Below are 26,213 nucleotides of genomic sequence, written 5' to 3' on the forward strand. Positions count from 1 at the left end.
TAAAGAAATCTACTGTACTAAATCGTTACGTTAGTATTTAAACCATTTAATTTTGTACATTTCTAGGCAAGTGTTGTAAATAATAATTTGATTTTTGTTATACAAAACAACATAAAAGTTTAGAATGATATAGGTACGTCTAAAGTGTGTCAGTGTCAAAATTTTAATGACAATTTATGCTCTATATGTTTATGCTTTCTATGTTTATAATAAACTGATAGACAGACAAAATAAATACAATCTATAGTATTGTATATTTGTTTGCAAAGATCAGACGCTAATAGCTTCATGTCAAGTACCGGCTTATGGAAAATGCTTTCAAGAGGAAATAGTACATAATGAGTGCTATATTTGTGTTATATTTTTAAACTATTATACTTGTACTGTATATCGATTTGTAACAAAAAGTAGGACCCTGAAATCGAGGTCTTCTATTTGTATAATATACTAACAAAATGGCCGACGAAAAATGAGTAGGTACTTAAATACTTTGAATGACCAGGTGGCAACCATCATCTGTAACTTGATAATGTCGAAAAACTACACGACTTTTATATTATCAGACAAAAAATTGTACGATATATCGCCAAGAGAGAAACATGATTTTTTTTACATGATTAGGTATAATTTTATTGCTCTTGATATGGCATCATCAACTATCTGAATATACATTCAGATGTAGGAGAAAATATCTATTGATAATGTTCTAATTTTAATTGAGTAACTTTTTGTAAAAATCATAATTGAATTATATATATTAAAAGGAGGGTTATATAATATATTTTTTTAAATTTGTAATACAATCTGTACGATGAATAATGTAGGTATGTCTATAGAAAATAATCAGATCCAAAGTTTTACGTTTCATACACATTATTTACAAATAATATAGCCTAAACACTATTTTATAAAATTATAATTAAGATTCTAATTACGAGTAATTACTCGATTGATAATTATCAATCTATATTATAATCAACAATATAATCAATAGAAAATGTTGAATTTCTGGAACTTAACTATAGACATTGAATTTGTGTGAGCAATAATCATGTTTTATTGATGAGAACAATATTAGTAATGTTCTATACGTCGTCAAGTATCAACCATTTGTTTTTCATTATAAATATTTTCGTACGTAATGGAGAGATAAACACGAATGATAGACTGTGCCGCCAGATGTTTGTTATCTTATATCTGAAGAACGGAGATAGGAGTTGGAGACGAACGGTTGTTTCTCTCTTTGACTTCATATACATTTCTTTGCGAAATCTTAATATATATGTAAAAACCCAATGACGATCAGATAAATATATACTTGATAAAAACGAACCATTTAATTTATTGTTTTAATATCGCCAATATAATTTCACTTTGAAACTAGGGAAGTAATTTTAAATAAGTACGTTAGTTTCATCATCATCATATAAAACTTTTATCCATGGTTAGGTAGTGAAGCTATATTAAAACACAAGTTGGAGTCTTATCTCCATCAAACTCAAAGTGATCTAATACAACTCAGTAAATATGTCTACAAATCTCTGCCGTTGCCAAATAAAATTTTGTTTTTCCACCAGTCAAATAATTATTTATTCACTTAATTTCCTTACACACAATACAAGACATTTAAGATACAGTTTACTGTCTTTTGTATCAGATCCTATATTATTTACGGTTATTCATTCAACGCTCGTTTCCGCATACGCAACCAACAAGGGACATATTTTTTGCACTCTATTGCGCTTCTATTGAACTCTATTCATTTATAACAACAAAATAAACCATATTCCAACAATAATAAGCCTCATTACTACAAATAATACTAAACAACTATCCAAATGCCTCCCTCAACTACCAAACCATTGAAATGGCTTCACAATAAGCAAGAACAACGCCTTTATCAGCACAAAGAACCGGTTTTTGCTTAATTAAACGAAGCCAATAGCCATGTCCCTGAATCTACATGAAACCTGAACATAAATTTACAAGATAGTGGACTTTTTGTGTGCCTACCGCGAATGTTTAGGTAAATAAAAAACACATGACGTATTATGTATTTATTTATACTTTGTACAGTCCGATAAAATTTTCCTACTTTCATGAAAGCAATCTGCTACGACTCAGTGACATGATGATTTTTATTCCACTGTTGCTTGGTCTCCGAGTGGTCCATTCAGTGTGAATAATATATTATTAAAAAAGTATTTTAAATGTCTTTCCGTGTTTACTTATTCAATGATAATTGGAAGTATCATATTGGTGAGTGAACAACAATTAATATCACGTCCTACATCTATCTATTGTGTATACAAATATTATAAAGAGCTGCAGTTTGTGAGTTTGAATATTAGGGGTATTTACGATTATGAAGATTATTTTAGTGTTGGATAGCCCATTTATCAAGGAAGGCTATATAACAACCCTGCGACCAGTAGTAGTGGAGCTGTAATGAAAAATGTTGATAGAACGGGGAAAATGTGAGTAGTAACGGAGAAAAACGGGCAGAGTGTGAGTAGTTTGAAATATTTTTCATTCTACGTAAGCAAATAACAGACAATGATGTTATGACCTCGGCAAACATTCATGTATCTACAATTACATACATATTTACTCGTATCGATGCAAATGCGCGGTTAATCAATGTAACAACATAATTCACATTCAATTAATAACTAGATTTCGCATAATCCTCGTTTTCGTATTCGATATTTATATACTTTTTAGTACTGTTTATAAAGCTTACTCATATGAAAGTGTTTGTACCGAATTGGGAGCAATTTCCTCCAATCTCGCCATCTCCGTACTCCGAGTTCAGAATGTATAATGTTTTGCTTATATATATTCTTAGGTTATGTTTATTTTTTCCAAAATAAAGATACATAGTGTTTTAATACAGAACCACTCAATTTAGTACCTATCCAATTGAAAATTTGCAATTCTAGCTTTTGTGGTCAAAAATACATAATTTCCAAGCAGTACATTGAGTGCTTTATTTGAAAATGAACAGAATAGAATAAAACAGAAAGCTGTTATTTGTTGTCGTATACTTACTAATAATTCTATAGAGATTTTGGATTCTAATAGATAAACAAGTTCCCCAATAATAATTTTTCTCATTTAACTTTTAGGTATATATAAATATCGACCTGTAACATTTTTATTATAGATAGAGACATAATATTATCATATTATGATATAGATATCTTGTAAAACATTAATATAGGTACCTTTTGAAGTTTTCGATCCGTTTTTATGCTATTCTATGCTATAACGATGATGTATGTTTAGATACACTGATATAATAGTTAAAATATTTGTATGTATTAATGTATTATTATTCTTTTATAACATGTAATTAGTGTTTTACAGTGTGTACTTGTATTTGTAATTGTTACTAAATAAATTTAAGAGTATATCTACATACATATAATGTAACGGTGTTCACATATCATAATCATGTAACGTTTGCGTAGAACGTTCTTGAAACTTTCATCCAATGAGATTCTGTGTGGTAACATGTCGATTGCTCTTATCTGAATGTCATATTGTTGTTTTCACATTATCTTGTATCATGTATGGCAATTTATTGTCTAAAAGTCCTAAGATAGCAGTAGATAGTATCATAAATTATAAGTACTTAACGCATAAGAGATTTCATTTCAATGCGATACATTTATTAATAAAGTCTGAGTGTAGTGTAATATAATTTTATTATTTAATAATTACTTCTGAAAGAGATTTTATTTTTTGTGTCCCAATGCATTAGAGATTTAATCTAATGTGATAGGTAAGTACAATTTAAATAAAATACTAAAACTTAAGTAGCTATTTTTAAATATGTTGGACACACAGATAGTTTATATTTAGAATTAATCAACAGCACCTATTTATTTATAGTTACACTTGAGTAAAATTGATGAATTATTGAGATTATTTTGCGTGTAGTATTAATTAAATTACATTGATCTCAATGTTGAGAAAAAATTGAAAATATTTTAAATACCATTTAATTTTTATTATTTTATTTTACTTATATCACAGATAATATAATATTACATACTTATATCATAAATATTTCATTATAAATTTATATTTGATTTACCCTCTTTGATTTGATTGTAAATACTTTAAAGTACGGAAAGAATACAATAGCCTTATTATATATTCAAGGCAATCGTAGCCCGAATTAAGTTACGCTAATTATCTTACGCATCGAAATTAATCTTCGATTACGTCAATCACGCTACGAACTGTATAAAGTAGGAAATTGTAACAATATTACCACTTTCTTTAATTCTAAGATTGAATTGTTAGTGGTTTAGGCGTTTAATACGATGTCGCTCTACCAATGACAGTTATGATCTTCTTACATTAAAATCTTTATCAAATATGCTAATGAACAAATGAGTAGTATCTAATGAATTCTCTGCTGATCACATACAAGTTATAGATGGCGTTTTGTGGTAAATTATTTATTCATTTTTCAAAATTAGGTACGCAAATAATCCTTGCCCCAAAATAATTAGGTTTACAATTACTTGTCCCCGTGACAACTCCGCCACTGTCGTCGTGTGAATATTTATTTTGTCACGTCGCACCCATGAACTTTGTAACGGATACAAATCAAAAGTTATTGCGTGTAGGCAGCATTAAAAGAAATGAAAATCGAATTACTTCCTCAGCAGCATGTGATTTGACAGATAAAATTACCTCGCACATTTCTATAGTAATACAATTGCATACAATTGTTTCGTTTATTTCAATTTTGGTGAAAGGCAGAATGCATTTCATTAAAGTTGAAATTCTACAACTCGACTTATACAATGACGTAATTCTGATTATCTGCGTCAGAGTTTATTTGTACATGCATAATCTTTCGTTTGTATGCCTGGCACAGCTTTCTATGGTAGTAATGTGTCAACAGTGACGGTAGACCAGACCGTTCGACGTGCTTTGGACTTTATTCACTCTATTCATCCCATTCGCTGCACTTTTTCACTCAGAAATATGATACACATGTCTTCATCTCGTTAATACAGAGGACGTGACTGACTACACGCACGTGACAACCATAATTTCTTTCACAATAGTGTGTCACGTCACCAATTCCCCACACGGCCATCCCCTCCTATGCTAATCATTAATCAATGTTATAATAAAGAAATATTCTTCATCAGTGCTCTATTAAAATACTTCTAAATTTACAATCATCACAGCCTTGGCGAATGTCTTTAGTCAATCAAACGTAATCGATAATAAAAAGGCGTTTAAAAATATCATAGAAATAAATTTGCCTTGAATGATGGGTGTATATTTGGATCTGACTAATGGTAGTCTGCTTTGTATACATCTATTTGTTATTCAAATTCTATTATTGCGAATATATATAAATATTAGTCAAAATTAAATGTGCTTATGAATACATTAAATTTAGGTTAAAAAAAAATTGCTCTAACAAATGTATTGGTTAAATTAAACTTTGTGTCGGTAATATTCCTATTCTCGTTGCACTTTGCTCAGCAGTCAAATTTAGCTGCTTTTTATCATCTTATTTTTGTCTTATACACATATTCATTTAAGATATTCCATTGCGTACAGTGATTACACATAAAATTATCTTTTTATACGTTTATAAATGTAAGGATTTATTACTTATTTACTTATAGAACTGAATTTGAGTTAAGAAATCACAAGTTTACGACTTCAAAATGTTGATTACTGAATTTAGATGTAATAAAGCATACACATACACTATTGAAAATTTAAACATATTCACTATTGACGAATACATAAGTATGTTGTCTGATAATTTAGACATTTCGTATATTACATAAAAAGTACAGAAACTGAAATTTATTTGGTGCATGTCTATTACGGTAAGTTAGTTGCGTGTAGGTAGAGTACATTTAACAATGTGAGTCATTCAGTAGTATGGTTTCCTGTTTAATTTTGGGTTTATGGGCTATGGTTTTTATAGCACAGCATTGTTTTTCTACATTGAAGTAGCTCACTGAATAAGTTTGTTCAAATGAAAATTATAACTTATTGTCGATAAATTTCATATTGTTTGTATGTTTTCATTATCTAATTCTAGAACTAGAAATTTATATTACTATATTTTAAAATAGGTTGCTATATTTTAATAAGGAAATTGAAAATGAAATTATTATTATATACTGGAAATATATATTGGATATATTAAGCAATAAAAATTTTCCACAGAAATATTTATTATATACATGATGACAACCCAAAAGTAATAAATTGACAAACAACCTCATTTCACCATTATAGCATAAACAATTAAGTTAATTTAGACATAAAAATAAATAAAAAATATTAAGTGCAAATTATAGCTTGTTTACTTTTATTATTATTTGTAAAAAAGTCTAAATTGCATCGAGCTGCGAACGGAATGTAGACTATTTTGACTGTGTCGTTCACTCTAAAATTTTAAATTTTAATCTCACTAATAATATTTTTCCCAATAAAAAAGAGTCAAACAAAAGTAGTTTTATTATTAATTACAACAGTTAGTCAATTCATTGCGATATTTTGATTTCCTGTTAAAGATAGTAGAGTCTGTTCACATTTCTAAGTACCAAGTTATGCTTTCAATTTTACTGTGCCGTAACGTCATTTGTATAGACTACCCGCAATGTCTAAACCCCTTCCTACAAAACCGACCACCGGTCTAGCCAGACCAGGGTTGTCAACCTTATAACACATGGCCTTGTACGTAGAAATTAAAAAATCTGATAAAATCAATTTAGGTCTTGTCTATGAGTAACAATAGTATGTTACCTATTTTCGTAGATCGTAATCTTGTATATACTAGGGCGAAGATGAAAATTTCCTTGTACCGAAGGCCAAAAATCTCGAACTAGTAATTTTTTTGTTTGAGGATCTCATACGGCTGGCATCCCTGAACCAGACTGAAACCTGTCTAAGTACTTTGTAGGAGTTTGTAAACACGACTATCTGTGCTCGTATCGATACGATCTAGGGCGTGTACTCGTTTATCAGAACGAATACGAATTTATCTATATATTTGTTGTAGAGAACAAGAAACGATCAAGTCTTGGGTATTGACCTGTGCCATCTGTTTGATTGTTTTCACTTTTAGATACATTTGCTCGGTGTTTAACTGTTTTAAGTTATTGCGTAATTCGCCACCTGGGTCCCAATTTCGGAGTCTGATGTCATTCTATCATTAAAATATACCGATATAAGGAGCAGTCATGGAAAATTTTATTGAGATGGGAAAGATCTGAAATACTTGTACAGTACGGTTACTGCACTTGTCAAGATCACTGATGACATAAGGCACAATATTGAAAATAAAGATGTGACAGTTCTTGTATTACTCGATTTCACTAGTGCCTTTAACTCAGTTGATTTTGACCTGTTGCTGGCTATCCTCTGTTTGAACTTTTCCTCTCCTGTTCTCTCTGGTTTAGATCTTACCTGTTTGGCCGGCGTCAGCTGGTGAAAGTTGATGATTTCCGCTCCAACTGGGCTAATGTTCTGGCTGGGGTCCCACAGGGTGCAATATTATCACCTATTCTTTTTGCACTTTTTATTAATGGTATCACAGCCTCTCTCTCCTCTTCTTTTCATTTATACGCTGATGACCTTCAGTTATACACCGCTGCTCCTATTGACAATATAGCTCGTGCAATCAACAATATAAATTACGATCTCTGCACCATCGCTGATTGGTCTCAAAAATTCGGTCTATTAATTAATGCAGCGAAGTCTCAAGCTATCATTGTCGGCAGTCACCACTCCATCTCAAGCTTACAATCTGTCCAAATTCCTAACATTGTCTTTGACGGCAATCATATTCCTTTCTCTCCCACCGTCAAGAATCTAGGAATAATCATGGATCAGACTTTATCTTGGGGGCCTCACATAAGTGACATAAGCCGCAGATTATTTTCATCTCTCCATTCTCTCAGACGCCTGCAGTTTTTCCTGCCCTTGGGTACCAAATTGTTGCTGGCTCGATCACTACTTCTTCCCGTACCCGTACTGGATAAGCTGGAGCGGCTGCAAAATCTATGTATCAGGTTTATCTTTGGTCTACGAAAGTTTGATCATATCTCAGCCTACCGTTCAACTGGCTTCCTATCCGTGTTCGTCGGAATATTCATTTCCTTACCCTCTTATTCCAAATCCTCTTCAAATTCGCCCTTTTTGCAGGAGAGATTCCGAACTGGTGAGCATATACGTTCTTGTCATGATCTTATACTCACAATTCCTTATCATATAAGCCACCGCTACACTAAATCTTTTAAATGGAATTACTCCCCACAGAGATTAGACTATTTCGATCAGTTCTCTTAAGAGACATCTTAATAAGCTCTGGAGTCATTCTGATCTTTATTTTTCTTTTCCTTTCTGGTGTGTGTATGTGTATATGTATGTATATGTGTATGTGTATATGTATGTGTATGTATGTATATGTATATATATTTGTGTGTATTTTCTGTATATATTATTAGTTATATATGTCATTGTGACGCGTATTATTTATTGTACCTATTTCCACCACTGCGCAATTCCTCTCAGTAACTCAAATGACTGGAAGTTTCTGGGATAAGTCCGCCATTGTACGCATGTTTTTTTTTTTCTAAGTCAATTGTGTCCTTTTATTTATAATATTATTGTACAATAAAGTATTACAAACAAACAAACTTGTAATGAAATCTTTGTATTGTTTCTAATTTAAGCATTTCCAATCTTTTAATTTAATAACCAATGATGAAATGTTATATTATTTATATTCGCTACAACGTCTATTATTATGAATATTATATATAGGCTTTCCCCAAAACAAATGCAAGTCCCCCGATTTACCAGAAGTGAGTGAGTAGTGCACTGTTTACTGAAGGCAATGAATTCTTAGTTATTTTTACTGTATTATAATTTTTTATAAGTCTGATGCTGAGCTAACAAGACGGTGGCAGGATTTCATTCCTATATATCAGATAGAGGTAGTTTTAAGTTAACATTTTATTTAAAATTATTATGACAACAAATAGTTTAATATTTATTATTTATAATTAAAATTAGTCAGCTGTAACAAACAGTGATTAGGTAGGTTACTGTTATTTTTACTACCATTAAATTGTTGTAATAGCCAGACGATGACAATCAATAGAAGACCTTAATAGATTGCCTTGTCATTGGCATTAAATAAAAAGACAATTGGAATTCCACTAGTTCCATTAGTGACGTAACTAATTAAATTTTAAACATCTAGGTATCTACATTATGTTTATTTTTAATCCTTGTTTTAGCTTTAACTTTTGACCACCATCGATCTTGAATAATAAGGTGTGATTTCCAACAAATAGTTCTGGCAAAGAACATCTCTAATTTGCCGCGAATATTAAATAAATATTAAATATATTGTCATTCCAAATAGTTAATAATAATTTTTATTTAATTTGTTACAGGTTGCAACCGAAAAGTTATTGGGTGGCTGAACTAGATTATAGGTATGTATTTTCAAATTATTTTATACTGCTATTTTAATATCCAATTATTAGTTAAATTGCAGGACATAAATAGTTATTAATATATTAATCATTTAGCCAATCGGTATGCGAATCATAAAGATTCATGCAAATTTCAGACAAAATTCAATGTCACTGAAAATTTAAAACCCTGATTTGTATCTGGCTATTCAGAACCAATATAGTGAATGTTAATATTAGAATTAGAAGTTTATAGATATGCATAAATAATTCTTACATCAATAACCCATACTAAAAATAATGCAACTATTTAATGTGTAATAACTTTCATAACTGCTAACACGAATCAGGTCACATGAAGGATCATAAAAATTGTTTCGTTCATACAATATGAATTATTGCACGCGCGAACATCAATGTAGGCCCGATTGTATGCAAACTAAACCCACAATCTGTTCTTAATATGTAGAGTTATTATATCCACACTATATCGATATGAGTACATATAAAACCATTGGTCTCTAGTTCTGTACGCTGAGTTTTATTCATTTTTACTTTTAGTTCAGAAATTAGCATTTGAATCCAAATATATTCATAAATATGTTCATTTAGTCAACACGAAAGTATATCTGAACACATTTTTAAATTGTACCTTAAAAACATGTTGTAATTTTTATCAAAATCGTTAAAAATAATCGAGTACACATAGATTACAATTTGACCCCTCAATTCATGAAGTCATGTGGTCTGTTTGGTTATATAAACTCAAGTAATTAGGTATTTATGTTCGGCATCAATATCTTTCATTGTTCCATTAATTAATCTCCCAGACTAGATCCATTTGAGAGTTATTAATTATTACATCTGCCTCACTAGCATCCGTCATATTTATAGCCGTTTGTATTAAACTCAATCAAGGCAACACCCAAAGAAACCTAAGCGTATGCAACGAACATTGATTTGCATTGCAAATGTTATGGATCTTGTGCAAAGCCATTTATGACTTCAATATTTAGGCACCTCTTTAGGATGTGTATTGATAGACTAATAATTTGTATTTGATATAAATCATGTACCCGTGCGAAACCGGGTCGCCCCTTCTTTCTTATCCTGTAATTTTTTTCAGAGAAACGCAGCAGGAATAATGAACATAAGAAATAAACTATTTGAAACATTTACACGAATATATTTACCCTGTTTGTCTAAACAAATAACCAGTTTAGAAAAAAGGAACCCCCTCTAACAGAGGAAACGTGCAGATAAATAGCTTAAACAACATACAGTAGCTGTAACTGCACGTCATTACATTTTTGTTCTCAAATTAATTCCTGCATCTATCTACTATCTTACATACCTAATGGTAATCATGCAATTTTTTTATTTTGTGGTGCTCGCAAGAATATATAACAGAACTTATTTATATATAACAGAATTTATTACTATACATACAAACACGTTACCCAATGTTCTATGTAAGTATTGGTTAATATGGTAAAATGACGGTATGTACAAAATTATCAATTGACTGTATCTTTAACAATACCAACGACACTAGTCAGTTTTTAGCGTAATAGTGTAAATAAAACAGTCTTTAATTAAATTATTTAAAAAATCTTAACTACCTATATTAAGAGGAATTAAATAGGACTCTCACGAATAGTCATACTTGGTGAATTGGAGCGGACTCCCCAAAATAAAAAAAAAAAATCTAAAGTATAAACTTTTCTTTTACCATCATAATTATAACGAACCCACTCATTGTTATGTTATTATGGAATGGTGTTCTAGTTATCTAATCTTATCATTTTATCCTTCGATGAGGCGCTGCTTTTGTGATTATAAGTACCTACCATACGTATCACTGTATATTTTTTATTATATAGTATCTATATCTACCACACGAACCATGGCTAGTAAGTATTAAAGCCTTTAATTTTATTTCTATTTATATAACTTGCAATACTAGTATGTAAATGCAATGATTTGGTGTTGACCTTTATCAGATAAGTTATAATTATCAATAAAACTATTTTTAGATGCGCAAATGTTTGCTTGACACTAGGTACTTAATTATGATACATCAAAAGTTAAATTTATTATATACGTATCCATGAATATAAATAAAACAAAGACTGTATCGGCATCGAACATGATTTAGATTACCAGATATTTTATTTTATGTATTTGGAAGGCTAAACAAGCTGACAACCCACTTGATGGACAGCAACGGTCATCTACGGACATCCCGTTTTATGTGATAATGTAATATTTTCTTAATTTTTAATGGTGGATAAAGTTTAGTTTATCTGCCTTCGATAACGGGTTTACGCTCGCGGGGCACCAGTGGAGGATGATAAGATGAGCATGAGGTCAGGTCAGTTAGCCCGTTGTGAGAAATTCACCAGGAAGTTTCGAGAGAGAACTACGTAGATGTCAACCCTATATGGTGCATTGATAGCATTATCGTCATCACACACTAACAATCCCCTTTCCCCCTTTATGTGATATTTAATCTAGGGAAGCAGATTTTGTAAAAATCATCTGCGTGGATACTTCTGTTTTATCTCTTATTTTATCACATTATTCAATATATGTCAAAATCAAATTCATATTTATCTGTATGTATTATAGAAGTATTTACCTATAATTTTGCAACTGACGAGCTAAGTGTAACCTGTTATATTACATAGCAAATATAATGTAATAAAAAATACATATAATAAGAAACAGCTTACAAAGTAAGCTGTTTAACGGTAGAAGTAGGTGAGATAAAGAGCCACCCACGTAGCTGACTTTGTATTGTCTTGTACAAAGTCTACCATTCGTTTGATCAGATTATATAGATAAATAAGTTGGCTAGAAATTAATATCAGGTACAGGACCATACGTCATGGTGTTGTAGAGAAGAGGCCTAAGTCTAATGAACGTGGGCAGACGTACGTTCATATATAAAGTTATATATAACTAGATATATTTAATATTATGTTCTTTATTATCTGTTAATACACATTAGACATAATGTTAATATATGTGTGCTTATGCATTATCTTTATTTGTATTCATTGTTTAATACAATCGCATATTTACTTTGTTTAACAAATAACTACCGCATTCAAGAATTACTTACTAATCATCTCAAATATTTATTGTTATCACCAAGTCCGCCATCGTATCTGTCTTTAGTCTAGTATTATATGTATAGTACTTTGGTATAAATAAATTCCCACAGCTATCATTTTTTATTTCGTCCCAAGATTGAATTGTAGAGACAAGAGACTCATATATTAGCTAATTAATAAAAAATTATAGAAATAAATTAGTACATAAACCACCCTTATGACCCTCGGAGAAAGTACTTTAGTTGCATGAAGTATTATTTCTCGATTTTAGACTTTCTGTGACACTGAAGTTTAAGTAAACACAATGGCTTTGTTTTATATTGATACTAGCGGCCCGTCCCGGCTTCGCACGGATGGATATTTTTACATTTTTATTTCCAGTTTTCAACTTTATTTCTTAGTGAAAGTGTCTCGATGCCTAATAGTTAATTAATATTTTTACTTTTAATTATCATATACATATGTATAATGTTAGCGAGACTTATTAATTTTCACTCTCTTAAAATTTCATTTGTAGCGGCAATTCAAACCCGAGCACAACGCTAAGTGCATGTAGCTGTTGCAAAATACCGGTTTGTTGCTGACACCGACGACTCTACGTCGCAGACCAGCCCATGTCAAGTTGTTAATAAAATTTAAGTACAGTTTAACAACGAATCTTAGTTTTAACCGGAAGAGAAAATCAATAGACTTGATATTATTTCTTTCTTTGAGATGTATATTTAACAAATTACCAAGTATGCAAAGGTGAATATCGAAAATATATTGAGTGCCGTTTGTAACATATGCTACTATGTTATTATTCTATATACATAGCTATTCTTTTTATCATGATATATGTAGTTGTTTATTTGTAGAACAAATCCAACTTAGGGCAATAAAATACCACTTTTTATTGATAATTCTATCAGATAAAGTGCACATTCATAATTCTCCTGCATTTTGTGCTCCTGCGGCTGTATGTTACGCGATATGTTTGCCAATTATTTTCAGAAAATGAGAACTAATGTTGAATTCAAAGTAATGACTTGAAATCGTATTTCATTTGAGTTATTTCGGGATCTTCCTAATAAATCTTACAATAACTATATCTAATACAAGTCGTTTTGGCAACCCTAATCGGTGTCGCTGTAGACAACACCCTATAACGTGCCTTATTGTTGTGACCGATGTGAAAGTACATAGGTACAACTTTCCATCATAAATTTCAAATGCATTGTCCAATCAAACGCATTGTGGTTTAAAATTATCTACTAATATTTATATACCTGCTACAATCTTACTAGGATATCTATACACTTATACTAAATAAAATTAACATTATTTAATGCTCTCATCTTTATATTCTCATAATATCGAACTCATGCAAAATAATATACTGTTAATATTTAATAAACATACATTCATATATCACACAGTTGTTGCGTTCACCATAGACGTTTAACGACTTTAATCAGATACTCAAAGAACAAGTCTTTAATGATTGCATGCATGATTTTATGATTCTTAACAGACAACTTACTGTACTATTTGTATTGTATTGTAAACACGGAATTTTATATGAAAACGGTCACGATAATAACATATTAGAAAAACTAACATTGGTCGTTGTAACACCGACAAAGTTGACACTGTGTGTTAACGTGCAAATAAAACCTGGTATGACATTAGTTTTAAATGAACTTGAAGGAAATTTGTATTTTAGGCAGGCCATTACCATTGACAAATATGATCAAGAAACATACATTAGCAATAGGAATGCAAATATATTCTTTTTATTTTCCTTTACGTCAAAGGTGTACCTACGTTCATACACAAAGGCTATCGTATCTATTTATTTAAATAAAAAAAAGTGCAAATCATATCAGCTCTAAGAAAAGTTTTCAAATTGTTATTGTAGTTACTCGTAAAAAACGTTATATCATTATATTACAGATTTTGTTTTATTTCATCGAAAATACATGCCCAAAATCATCTGATATTTTAAGGTGGAATTGATTATTTTTTCTCATGTCTGTATATATTATCATAAAAACATGTGTTCTTAGCTTTAAATTTCTGGTAGTTTTCTGTAACATTTAGTTACCCATAATAAATTTTATGGGTAACGAAATGTCACAGAAAACTATTAGTTTTAAAAACATTAGTTTCTTGTGGTCAGGGTCTGAGTTAGCCAATACAACTCAGTTATAAATAAACATAACAGAAATTGCAACATTTTATGATCTAATATATCATATACGGTTACATAAAATACAACAGATTTTTGGTCATCAAGTCATTACAATCCTATGAATCATATACTAGCGAGCTAGCTATATACTAGGTATCCGCGCAACTTCTACCTGCGTCAAGTTGTCCCCATTCTTGAAACCTTTTTCATCAACTCCACTCCTATTAGACGTTGCTCGATGTTATATATACATATGGCTTAAAGCCTTCCTCAATAAATTGGCTGCCAAGTCTAAAAGGATTTCCAAAATCGGATTAATAGTACCAAAGATTACTCCGAACATTTAAACTCAAACTTTGCCTCGTAATGATTACCCTTAACGAATATAAGTTGTGAAGACAGAATTAACTAACATCTTAAAAATGCTGTAACGTTAGAAATAGAAGTTATTTGCTCGTTTCTGATTACGAAGCTGTAGTATACATAAGTTTTTATGTCGTTTGGTGTTCTTGAGATCGGTCTGTATGTCGGTATCTGTCTAACAATCACCTTCTTTTATGTTTTAGAAGATTTACTACGTTCGCCTCCACCCACGTTATTCCTCGTTCAATCTGTAACGGTAAACAAACTGTTTCTGAACAATGCTACTTATTACGAATTAAAACGCAATACATTATGACCTATTGTTAACTCACCTAACGCAATTTTTCCAAAAGAAAAAAAAAGTATTTTCCTATTGTTTGATTCTACTGTTATTTGAATAGAAACTGTTCATATTGTCTAGATAATCGTGATTTATACCTACGTACTTATACCTACTTGATGTACTGAAATTTTTTTTTCTATCTTTACAGAGTTCACTATAACAAGACATGGGGGCGAGGTCCCGGGAGTTGATTCTGCTCCTGGCAGTATGCGCACTTGCGCTTGGAGATTCAGTAAATAAGACGGCGGCAGGCAATAAAAAAATTGAGTCTGATGATTTCATAGAACAGTACGAAGACTATGATGCCGGTCAAGAACAGGAAGTTCTCTTTAATGAGGACAAACCCTGCCCCAGAGACTGCTTATGCACTGTATCCCAAGGATATAGAATAGCTAAGTGTAATCGTCTCGAAATCGGGACTCAGAAATTCGGCAATGACATCACAGATCTTGTAGTCGAAAATGCAGAATACCCCATTGTTCTCACAGAACAAATTTTCAAAAATCTAGGTCTTCACCAAGTTGCAACCATAAAAATTGTAAATAGCACCATCGAGTCTGTTGACCCTGGCGCTTTCCGTGGTCTAGAGGAATTATACGCGCTAACTCTGTCTAATAATCAACTTAAGAGGTTACACCCTAATACTTTTGTTGAAAATAAGAAGTTATTACTCTTGACACTTTCTAGTAATCCACTAAAACTTCCTCCTACTGGTTCCACTGATTATTTCTTAAATGCATCGACCGTCCAAGAGCTTATTCTATCTAATTGCAATATACAGTATATAAGCGCTAATACGTTCCAAAGCATGCCTGGGCTTATGTATTTAGACTTGTCTAAGAATCAGTTGTCTGGAATGGATGCTGATACATTCAAGAAGCTTTTAGATTTAGAAGAAATCGATCTAAGCGACAATATTATCAAGTCGCTTCCTGATTATATATTCTCAGAAAACACTGAGCTTGCTACTCTCCATATCGACAGAAATCCAATCGATTCAGTTTACGGCTTACTAATGTCGGAACTATTAACTCTCACTGCAGGACAAACGAATATGAAATTTATTGGACCATCTATGTTTAATGGAATGAAATACATTGCTAATCTTAACCTTAGTGGCAATAATATTGAAAAAATTCATAATCAAGCCTTCCACAAGTTAGTCGAGTTGAACTATCTTGACCTCTCTTATAATAATCTTACATTTATTTCTAACGTTCTTATTAAAGAAAACATCGAATTAGATGTATTTAAAATTTCTAACAATCCAAAACTGAAACAATTACCCAAAGATGGTTTTAATTGTTCTGCAGACCAATTCAATATTTATGCTTTTGATGCCTCAAATTGTGGTCTTGAGGAGATTCATAATAATTCTCTAATGACTTTCACGGCTTTAACTACAGTTAACTTATCTGGAAACAAAATCCAGTCGCTAAGCAACAAAGTATTCTCTTTCTGTCCCAAATTGGTAGAAATCAACCTAGCGTACAATATGCTCTGGTTTCTAGATGTTAAAATATTCCAAAACAATGAAGAACTCAGTAAACTATATCTTCAAGGCAATCCGTTAAAAGTTCTTTCAGCAGAAGTATTTGTCAAGACTCCATCTTTAACTTTACTTGATATTAGTAATGCTGACTTAACAACTCTTTGGAAAGAAGATAAAAACCTTCCAAAAGAACTTCTGAGCAACCTCAATTTCTTAAACATTTCTCACAACAGAATTAGTGAATTAAAAGAATCTGAAATTGTTAGTTTTGAAAAGTTACGTACTCTAGATGTCACTAATAATCCACTAACTTGCAGTCACGAATTCGAAAATCTAATGATTTGGTTAAGTAAACACAATGTATCGCCTAGCTCTAACAAAGCTAGCGTGGCTAATTTGGGCGACGCTAATGACAAGGATGATGACACCACGTATAGCTGGGAATTCCTCTCGCGCAAGACATGCAGTAATGCTAACTTCCTGCATGCAGTAGAACCTTTGCCCGCTATCTCTGATGAAGAAATATGGGAACGAATCAACAAAGACGATGTAGATGATTTCGATTTGAAAAATAGTTTAGGCGATATTTCGTTAGCCGAAGATGAGACTAAAAACAAACTCAGCGCTGACAAGAACATTGATGATGAGGATGTTAACAATAATGATGACGATGATGATGAAGATGATGCTGATGAAGATGATGGAGATGAAGACACAGATGGCGATGAGGAGGGTGACGAGAATTCTGAAGAGGAGTACGACGATGTCGACATCAAGGTGAAACTGTTCGAAAAAGAATCCACAGTAAAACCGACCTTATCTAAGGCTGCCATAGAAACAACAGAAAAGGAAAAGATTAAGATTAATATCAAACTGCTAGAAAATGATGTGTATGATGACTTAGCGCCAGAAACATACAAGCAGGCAAGTGTTATTAACGACCACGGCCATTACGATTACCTGTGGCCAATGCTGATATCTATCCTCTGTGTTCTAATACTCCTCATCGTTATCGCAAAGGTTGTGATGGTCTTATGCAAGAAGAGAACGAAGCAGATGAGATATAACAGTGCCATAATTGCTGCCATGACACAACCGGGTCGTACGAAGAAGGACTGCGGTCTAGTATACCAACAACTGTCAGAAGATCTGACGGGTCCAGCGACGCCTAAACTGAACCGCTATGCTCCCCTACACAATGTCACCGTTAATGCTTCCAACATGTCGTATGAGAGTAGTCCTTTCCATCACAGCAATATTGTGCCCGAAGCAGTTTGAGCCGTGTGGTACAAAACATCCAATTAGTGTTTAAAGAAAACTAACAACTGCCTTATTTCATACATGAGCAGTACGTGATCGAAATAAGCGCTAGTCATAAACAAAAAGTTGAAATGTTTTTTAAATACAGTGCCTTCAACGATCATTTTCGAACAATGTCGACCAATATTCGTAACTAGCGCATCTAAAAAGTAACAAGTCAAATTCAACAAATTAATTTAAGATATACATATTACTATATATTATACAAATTAGTTGATAGGTTTATTTTATGTACTTAAAAATAATAAAAATTAAACCCTACATCGCTTTTTTATTTTATCTTTGTGGTCCGACTATTGTAACTTTGCCTCTTATATTTGTGAGTACACAATCAGGAAATTATTAAAACAATTCAATATAAAATATATTTATTTCCATTAAAAAAATATTTATTTATTATGATAAACTATTTTACACAATAACAACAATAAAGTATATAAGAAATAACAGTAAAATATCAAAATATATATTATTGTAATTACAAAGAATGATATATTATTTTAAATCTTCGATCGTAATCTCCATTAATGTTACATTATTTAGGTCGAGCATAATACACCAAAGAAAATATATGACATAAAAAACATTTCGATCAAGGCAGATTATTTGCACAAAATGTAACAACGTAATTTCAAATAAAATAAAGTAAATATAAATACATATAAGGCTGTAGACTCTAGGCTAGCTACTCTGTTCTGTCTAATTAGCCTAACTAGCTTGTAAAGTCCTATAATCTATGTTCATACTGGACTCTAGCATAAATTAATATAAAAATATACATAAATATTTTTTATTATATGTTATATAATAATATAGTAATATATAATAATAAAAATATTATTTATTATGGTATTATGTATATTTTTTATTGAATAGTAATTAACTATGGCACGTTAATATAAAGATATCCATATACTTACATTACGTATAAAATGTTCAAATATTAACTTAGTACAAAAAATAGATCATAATAATAAAATTCGATTGTTCATAAAAAAATTAATCATTCATTCAGTTGAATGGAATTTCTACTGATTTCCAAGCTGTGAAACCATTTAGAAGATAGTCAAAGAGCCTTCTAACATTTTAGACAGATCTTCCTCTGATTGCTCCAATGGCGACATTTTCAATAAACGTTGCTGCAAATAAAATATTATATATAAATCATTTTAATTTAAAGGAATATACTGCATGTTTTGTTATACTCATGAGTACAAATGCATGCAATGGTGTGAGAACACGAACCCGCGACCATCGGAAGAAAAACGGTGTGCTAAACAGCTAAGCCATCAAGATCATCAAGAAAATCCCCTAAAGAATATAAATAATTATGATTATTATTATGATGATACTGATTTGTTTTGTTAATACTGTAATTCTCTTTAAATAAATTAATGTTGAAGGTGAATCAATATTCGAAGGAATTTTAAACTGTAGAGGTAAGAAATTATTTTGGAATATCAGCCTCTAGTCTCTGTCTCTCATGGTATGCTACAATAGTCTTAGCATTTAAAAATCATAGACAACTTGAGTACAATAATAGAACATTTAGTGGTCACAGCCTTGGGTAGGCGATTATTTCCACCTATGCCATAAACAGTTGTGTATTATACTATATTAAATTTAAAGTACAGTACCTGAGGAAGAGCGCCTTTGACCAATTTTGGAATATCATCTGAAGTGTATCCAAGGCTAGATAATCCATTTTCAATTTTCATAGCGTCCATATATTTTATTATGGTATCGGACAATATTTGGCCGGCGTCTGCTTTTTTCTTGCCAGTAATATCGGCACCTAATAGGTTAGCTGCTTCTAAATGCTTGTCTAGATCACTGGACGCAGTATACCGAAAAACAGCAGGCGCTGTCATTACTACTGAAAGTCCGTGCGGTATGATCGGGTCTTTACTGCAGAACAAATAGTGTAATTGCTTAATTTTGTGTATAATAATATTGCATATAAGTACTGGCTTAATTAGCTTATAGGGTTTTTCAAGAAGGGTATATTAAGGTTTCTTAAGGGTTGGCAACGCGCACGTGATATCCCTGGTGTTTCGGGCGTTCATAGGTTACGGTAATCATTTACCATCAGATGGGACGTATGCTTGATTGCCACCATCGTAGTATAAAAAAAATATAACAATATTGCACACATTAATACATAAATCATTTCACATGTACATTCAATTTCAGTGCTTTATATTTTTTAATTTCTAAGTATAAATTGCCTAGTCTGTGTGACAATAGACTGGTACAGTCTAAATGCTGTTTATACCCGATATCTTTATAATATGCTTGTTTGCCAGCTATGTAATATAAAGAAAACTCAGGACAATTCACACAGAGCTATCTAAAGCTTAGCTAGTAGAGCTTGTATTATTGGCACTACACAACTGATAGAAATACTTGAACACTTTTTTTCTAATTAATCATAATATACACAGAAAACACCCAGGCCAATACAAAAAATCATAGTCATGCATACAAATGTTTGTACTGTGTGAGAAATGAGACTAAGGCTGTGTGCTAAACTGCTACACCACCAAAGCTTTTTGTTGTTGTAATGATGATTACAATGACAACAAGCTGATATCAGTTGATAACTATAGAAAAAGCATTAGGAGGGGCTGTCACGATCTCTCAAATTTTACACTATAGATCCTAACTCAATATATATAATTAGATAATTTCTAACTACAACTGTCAAATTCAAACTTCATTTATGAATGTAATTCATGCTTGCAATGCTTTTATTATTCAAGCTAGTCATGAACAAACTACTGCTTTGCTATATATACAAATTACTATAATACAGTAATATAGCTCAAATAAACAAATTAGTTAATAAATACCCATAGTCCTGAGGCACGAAGGTTTTAACATTTCCAGCAATGGGATAAGCGAGTCCATGACACAAGTGGACGCCGGCATTTCCAATACCCACGCCGGCCATGGTGGCCGCTAAATGCATGTATGACCGTGCTTCGATGTCATCAGCGTTATATACTGCGCGGGTGAAGTACTTCTGAAGTGTCTGCAAATATCAAGATATTTGTTAGACTTGTGCGTACGTGCTGATGAGCGCTCTAACCAATCGTTTTTTTTCGGACTACTCTAATGCTGTCTGCCGCAGCTCGCATTTACAGCTTCACCGGACAATACGGAGTAGGGGGCGAGTGTAGATGGCACTCCAAACCCTGGAAGGACTTACGGGGCGGCTGAAGGCCGCAGGCACCTACCGCCTGACGGATACAACTTTAATCTGAGGGTACCACTAGGGGTTCGGACCTCGGCTCAGGGCGTCGTAATTTCAATACATTTTATGGAAGGGTTTGGTCTATTGTCAGGTGCTTTAGATCTGTAGCACTCCGTTCTACATATATATATTATGCTTGCCCTTTTTCAAAGATACTCCCGTCAGGGACAGGACTTAAAGGATATTCTTAAAACCAACCGGTTTTCATCAAGATAAAGTGTATAGTTTACAAAGGAGATATTTCGTATATTCATGAGTGGACTAAAATTACATAGAATTTGTAATGGCGTTTCCTCTTCAGATTAGCAAAATCTGCAGATTTATGTTGAGCACTGGCCCAAGTTTGCCACACTATTACATACCTGTAAACAAAATCGCGCCCATACATCCGATATTGGATTGCTTCCTTGATACGCTGGTCTCAACGCTGGATTCGCCGGTGCTGGCCCCCTCTCCGTATACGGGATAGCAGTGAAACTCTCCAAAGCGTGGCAAAATATGTCAAAGCCCGCGTAATTTGACACCTTCTCTGGCAGACTTAGGGTGTGAAGCGGATCTATAATAGCTAGGAGAGGGCGCAAAGCTCCGTGCGAGATACCAGTCTTTGTATGAATGTCCTCAAAGTCGAATATTGCCGCACCGGTCGTTTCACTTCCAGTTCCACTTGTAGTTGGAACTGAAATACACGATGTATTTCAATGAGTATTAAACATTATCCCATCATGGAAATATGAAGGGTAAAAACAGATTCATACATATATAATTATAATACATAATGTGGATAAATCGATTGTTGCGGTTCCCAGTACAGTAAATACAACAAGTTGACGACCTGCCAAATGCTAAATGGGAAATTTCGTTTATATAAAATCAGCACCGCATATATCAATTCGTCATCCAGTCAATCCGTCATCTAGTGAGCCCCATGGCACCTCATGCGTTGTCACTCTATCACTCTATCTATATATCTGTCAGCATACAAATTTAATTCCCTACCACATCTCACAGCTGAAAAATATAAGAGAGGTGCCTAGGCAAATAACTTTGTAGAAAGTCTACTAATAATTTGGTATAAATAATAATAAACTATTAAACTTACTTGCAATCATTGGCTTCAAGGTGACTTCAACGGGCTTTCCTTTACCTACAGGTGCATTAACATAATCTAAGAAGTCAGCGTCTGGATCACTGGAGTATAAATTAGCAGCCTTGCAAGTATCCATAACTGAGCCTCCACCAACAGCCACAAAACTGTCGAACTGGCCATTTTTGACAAACTGTGTTGCATCTTTAAAGCTATGGAAACATTATAATATATTAATTGTAAACGTTTTTTAAGAACCCTATATACACAATACCTTCAATACTTGAACATTTAATGAAGGTTCTCTTAGTTCCTCTAAGCTCTTTTAGCATTAGGTATTTTAAACACTATACTTTTGAACAGAAAAAAATACTGGATGTTTTAATATTGAGTAATTAACTAAGTTGACATTTAATAGCGTCAACTTAGTCATACTTGAAATTTAAATTATAATCCTTAGTCTATACTAAGGATTATAATTTAAATTTCAAGATTATAATGTCAACTTAGTTAATTACTCAATATTAAAACATCCAGTATTTTTTTCTGTTCAAAAGTATAGTGTTTAAAATACCTAATAGCATATAAATAAGTTATAGTGCACAATATTGCAACTATTTGCAATATTGTGCACTATAACTTATTTATATGCTAGCTATTACCTCCGCTACTTCACCTCGTTGTAATGTAATGTAAAGTAAATTGGAATCTATTTTCTGCAATCAGCCTCTCTTCTGGGTCATTGTGTGTGTAGAGCCAAAACTACTACAGTAGCCAGCCAAGCTCTTCAAACGTCACCCCCTTTTTTTAGATAAAATAGCTCTAGCAGTGTGATACTAGTAGTCTATAGTTCTAACCTACAGCCTTCATCTTAATGATACAATACATTTTCACATTAAATTTAATTAAGAGCCATTTAGTCATGAAAAGATAACAAATAGACTGACACATTTTCATGTTTATACTATTGGTATGAATTAGTATAGACATATATTAGAAACAATGTTATATATGTATGTACAGAGATGGTACACTATAAAATTTGTTTGATTACCTTGAATCTGTTGGTTCTACTCTGACTTTATCATAAACCTTATAGTTTATACCATTCTTAGTGAGAGAGTTCAGAACAGCCTTCACTGGGTTCAATGACACTAGATTGGGATCTGTCATAACACAGACATTCTTCGCTCCAAGATTCACAAGGTCTAGACCCACCTCCCTGGTCACACCCAAACCATATCTCACAGTTGAACATTTTATCTGAAAATAATATAGATTATTTTCAACAATCACCATTGACAAGAGTCATGGAAGATTATTAGTAATGGAGATAAGAGGCCTTAAGTGGCCAGCAATGAATATTTTATGGGCCCCCTAGAAATCACTGTGGTTAATTTTGCCAGATTTTGTCAGATTGAATTCCACTGTCTTTTGACTGGAGTTAGTTTTCAGAATAGACCTGCTGATTTATGATATGCATTATATATCCATATGTTATATATGGATATATAATGCATATCACAAATCAGCAGGCTTGGGTCAGATGATTTGATTTTATGATATTTATTGATATTAATTTTATGGCACATTTAATTAATTCTTTTAATAGGCTTACAACATATTTATTTATCAACTACTTACTACTACTTTAAATAACATTGTAGAATAAATATGTTATTACTGCATAACTATATAATTTTTTTTATAATATGCATTCCTATTACTTGGTGTAATTTAAAATAATAAATATAGGTAACCTATATACTTACCTCAAAAGCATAATCTTTCAATGGTGTAGCATTGGACACCTGAATATTCCCTCTGTGGCCATGTGCTGGACACTGGCAGCTAAAAGCAAACATTGTACTATGTGAAGTGATCAAAATTTGCAATTATGGATCTTCTATAAAATTAATACATTTTATAGTTGTAATTTTAATAGTTAACAAGTACTTAAATTGTAAAGTTAATTTTCAAGGTACAATTTATTTTGGAAAAAAAAAATATAATATAATATTATATTATTTGAACAATGAAAATTTTTGAAAAAATACCGTCTATTCATATACCTACTTGAAAAACTTATTATTTTTCTTTACTAATGGGATCACATGATGTAAAGAAACTGATTATATGAAGTGTGTCTTGGAGATAAATAATAAATGTAACACAGAGATAAAGATAATTACTTTTAATATCATAGGAACTTCATAAAAATAACTAAAAAGAGTAGGACAGCCGCAACATACTCTGAAGAACAATAAAAATGTATGCAGTATAAATGCATTTTATTGAATAAAGTACATTTCATATATTAAAATAAGAAAAATAATAATATAATTACTTAGCCGAGTTGATAGTCCTCAACAAATCCAGAACCCTCTTACGCGGAATCATGTTCACAATCGCAATCTCAACAAATTAAAATATAAACTTATTTTTTTGCCTGTTGCTTGATGTTTGTTTATTATTAATTTTTGTACTTTGAACGATTGGCGACCCTGAACAACCGGCTGTTATCACGCACTGATATGTCTATTTTTACTTTGAACATTGTAGTAAGTTACGGGTGACAGATGATAAAAACGTAATTTACCTAAATGTGATTTATATAGGGGTAAATAATGTAATATTAATATATTACATAAAATCAAAGTTAGTTTAAATATTGCTAATGCAATATTCAAACTAACTTTGATTTTATAACTTTAATGAAAAATTCATTTTTTTCTAACAAATACAAATTATCAACTATCATATATATCTTACTACAATGTGTCGAGTATAAACCACAAAAATACATTTCTCTGTATAAACCTGATAAGACAGTCTGAGTACGCGCTGTCAGTCTGTCAGTTTTCTATCACATGTACATTCATACGACAAACGATAATAGAACACAAATGTGAACAAACTTAATTTTTTAATCCATTCACACTTGTAAATACAGTGCCATATATATCGACAGTAATTTTACCAGATTCCGTACAAAAACTATTAGAATGCTTCTAGTCATACGTCTTACGTTTGCCTTTAGTAGGTATCATGTCCTTTGTCAATAAAGTAATTTTAATAAATAAAAGGTTTTACTTTGATGTGCAAAAAGCTGACGGTACAAATTCCTCCTTGTACTTAGACATTTATCTTCGAAAGAGATTAATATCCGCCAATACTGGACACCTATTTAGAAATAAAGTCTATACGCATACATTATAAAACATAGTTACCTCAGCGTCCGTGTACATGTTGGCGATTATCTCAAAAACTACTGAACTTTCGTGAGGTTCCTGAGTAAGTTTTAGATATATAATTAGTTAAAGTAAGTAAAATACCCGGGCAACGCTGAGGCGGTGGGATAGGAAGCTCATATAACAATATAAATAAAAACAAAACACACTAGACATCAAAGTGATGTATTCATAAATTCATACAGATTTTCATTGACATACAATAATACACAATAGAAAAAACTATGTAAACTACATAAAGAATAAAACATCTTACGCTCTATAGCATCATTTGGTTACACAACTTTTTAATAAGTAACATACTGACAGGCTAAAATGGCATTAAAA

At 31.9% G+C, this 26,213-nt stretch overlaps 2 protein-coding genes across 2 annotated transcripts in view; one reads left to right on the top strand and one right to left on the bottom strand.

Annotated features, from left to right (window-relative positions):
- LOC131843419 (leucine-rich repeat-containing G-protein coupled receptor 5) overlaps nucleotides 1-18,556 on the top strand; it is a 43,748-nt gene extending 25,192 nt beyond the window's left edge. Inside the window, exons 2-3 of the mRNA XM_059192055.1 lie at nucleotides 9,465-9,506; nucleotides 15,632-18,556. Of these exons, the coding sequence (XP_059048038.1) occupies nucleotides 15,650-18,253 (2,604 nt within the window). The 5' untranslated portion in view covers nucleotides 9,465-9,506; nucleotides 15,632-15,649 and the 3' untranslated portion in view covers nucleotides 18,254-18,556. The remainder of the gene's footprint in view (nucleotides 1-9,464; nucleotides 9,507-15,631) is intronic.
- Nucleotides 18,557-19,152: 596 nt separating this feature from the next.
- Nucleotides 19,153-25,244, bottom strand: LOC131843420 (probable hydroxyacid-oxoacid transhydrogenase, mitochondrial). The gene is made up of 8 exons (XM_059192056.1): nucleotides 24,983-25,244; nucleotides 24,408-24,486; nucleotides 23,690-23,898; nucleotides 22,651-22,847; nucleotides 21,914-22,227; nucleotides 21,148-21,329; nucleotides 19,933-20,203; nucleotides 19,153-19,434 (listed from the first exon to the last, which is right to left on the bottom strand). The coding sequence occupies exons 1-8, from the start codon at nucleotides 25,033-25,035 to the stop codon at nucleotides 19,351-19,353; spliced, it is 1,389 nt and encodes a 462-aa protein (XP_059048039.1). The 5' UTR covers nucleotides 25,036-25,244; the 3' UTR covers nucleotides 19,153-19,350.
- Between the last annotated feature and the right edge of the window lie 969 nt (nucleotides 25,245-26,213).

This window comes from Achroia grisella, unplaced genomic scaffold, assembly GCF_030625045.1.
Source record: "Achroia grisella isolate CSIRO2021 unplaced genomic scaffold, CSIRO_AGI_Agris_v1 utg308, whole genome shotgun sequence".
In the NCBI taxonomy this organism is placed as follows: Eukaryota; Metazoa; Arthropoda; class Insecta; order Lepidoptera; family Pyralidae; genus Achroia; species Achroia grisella.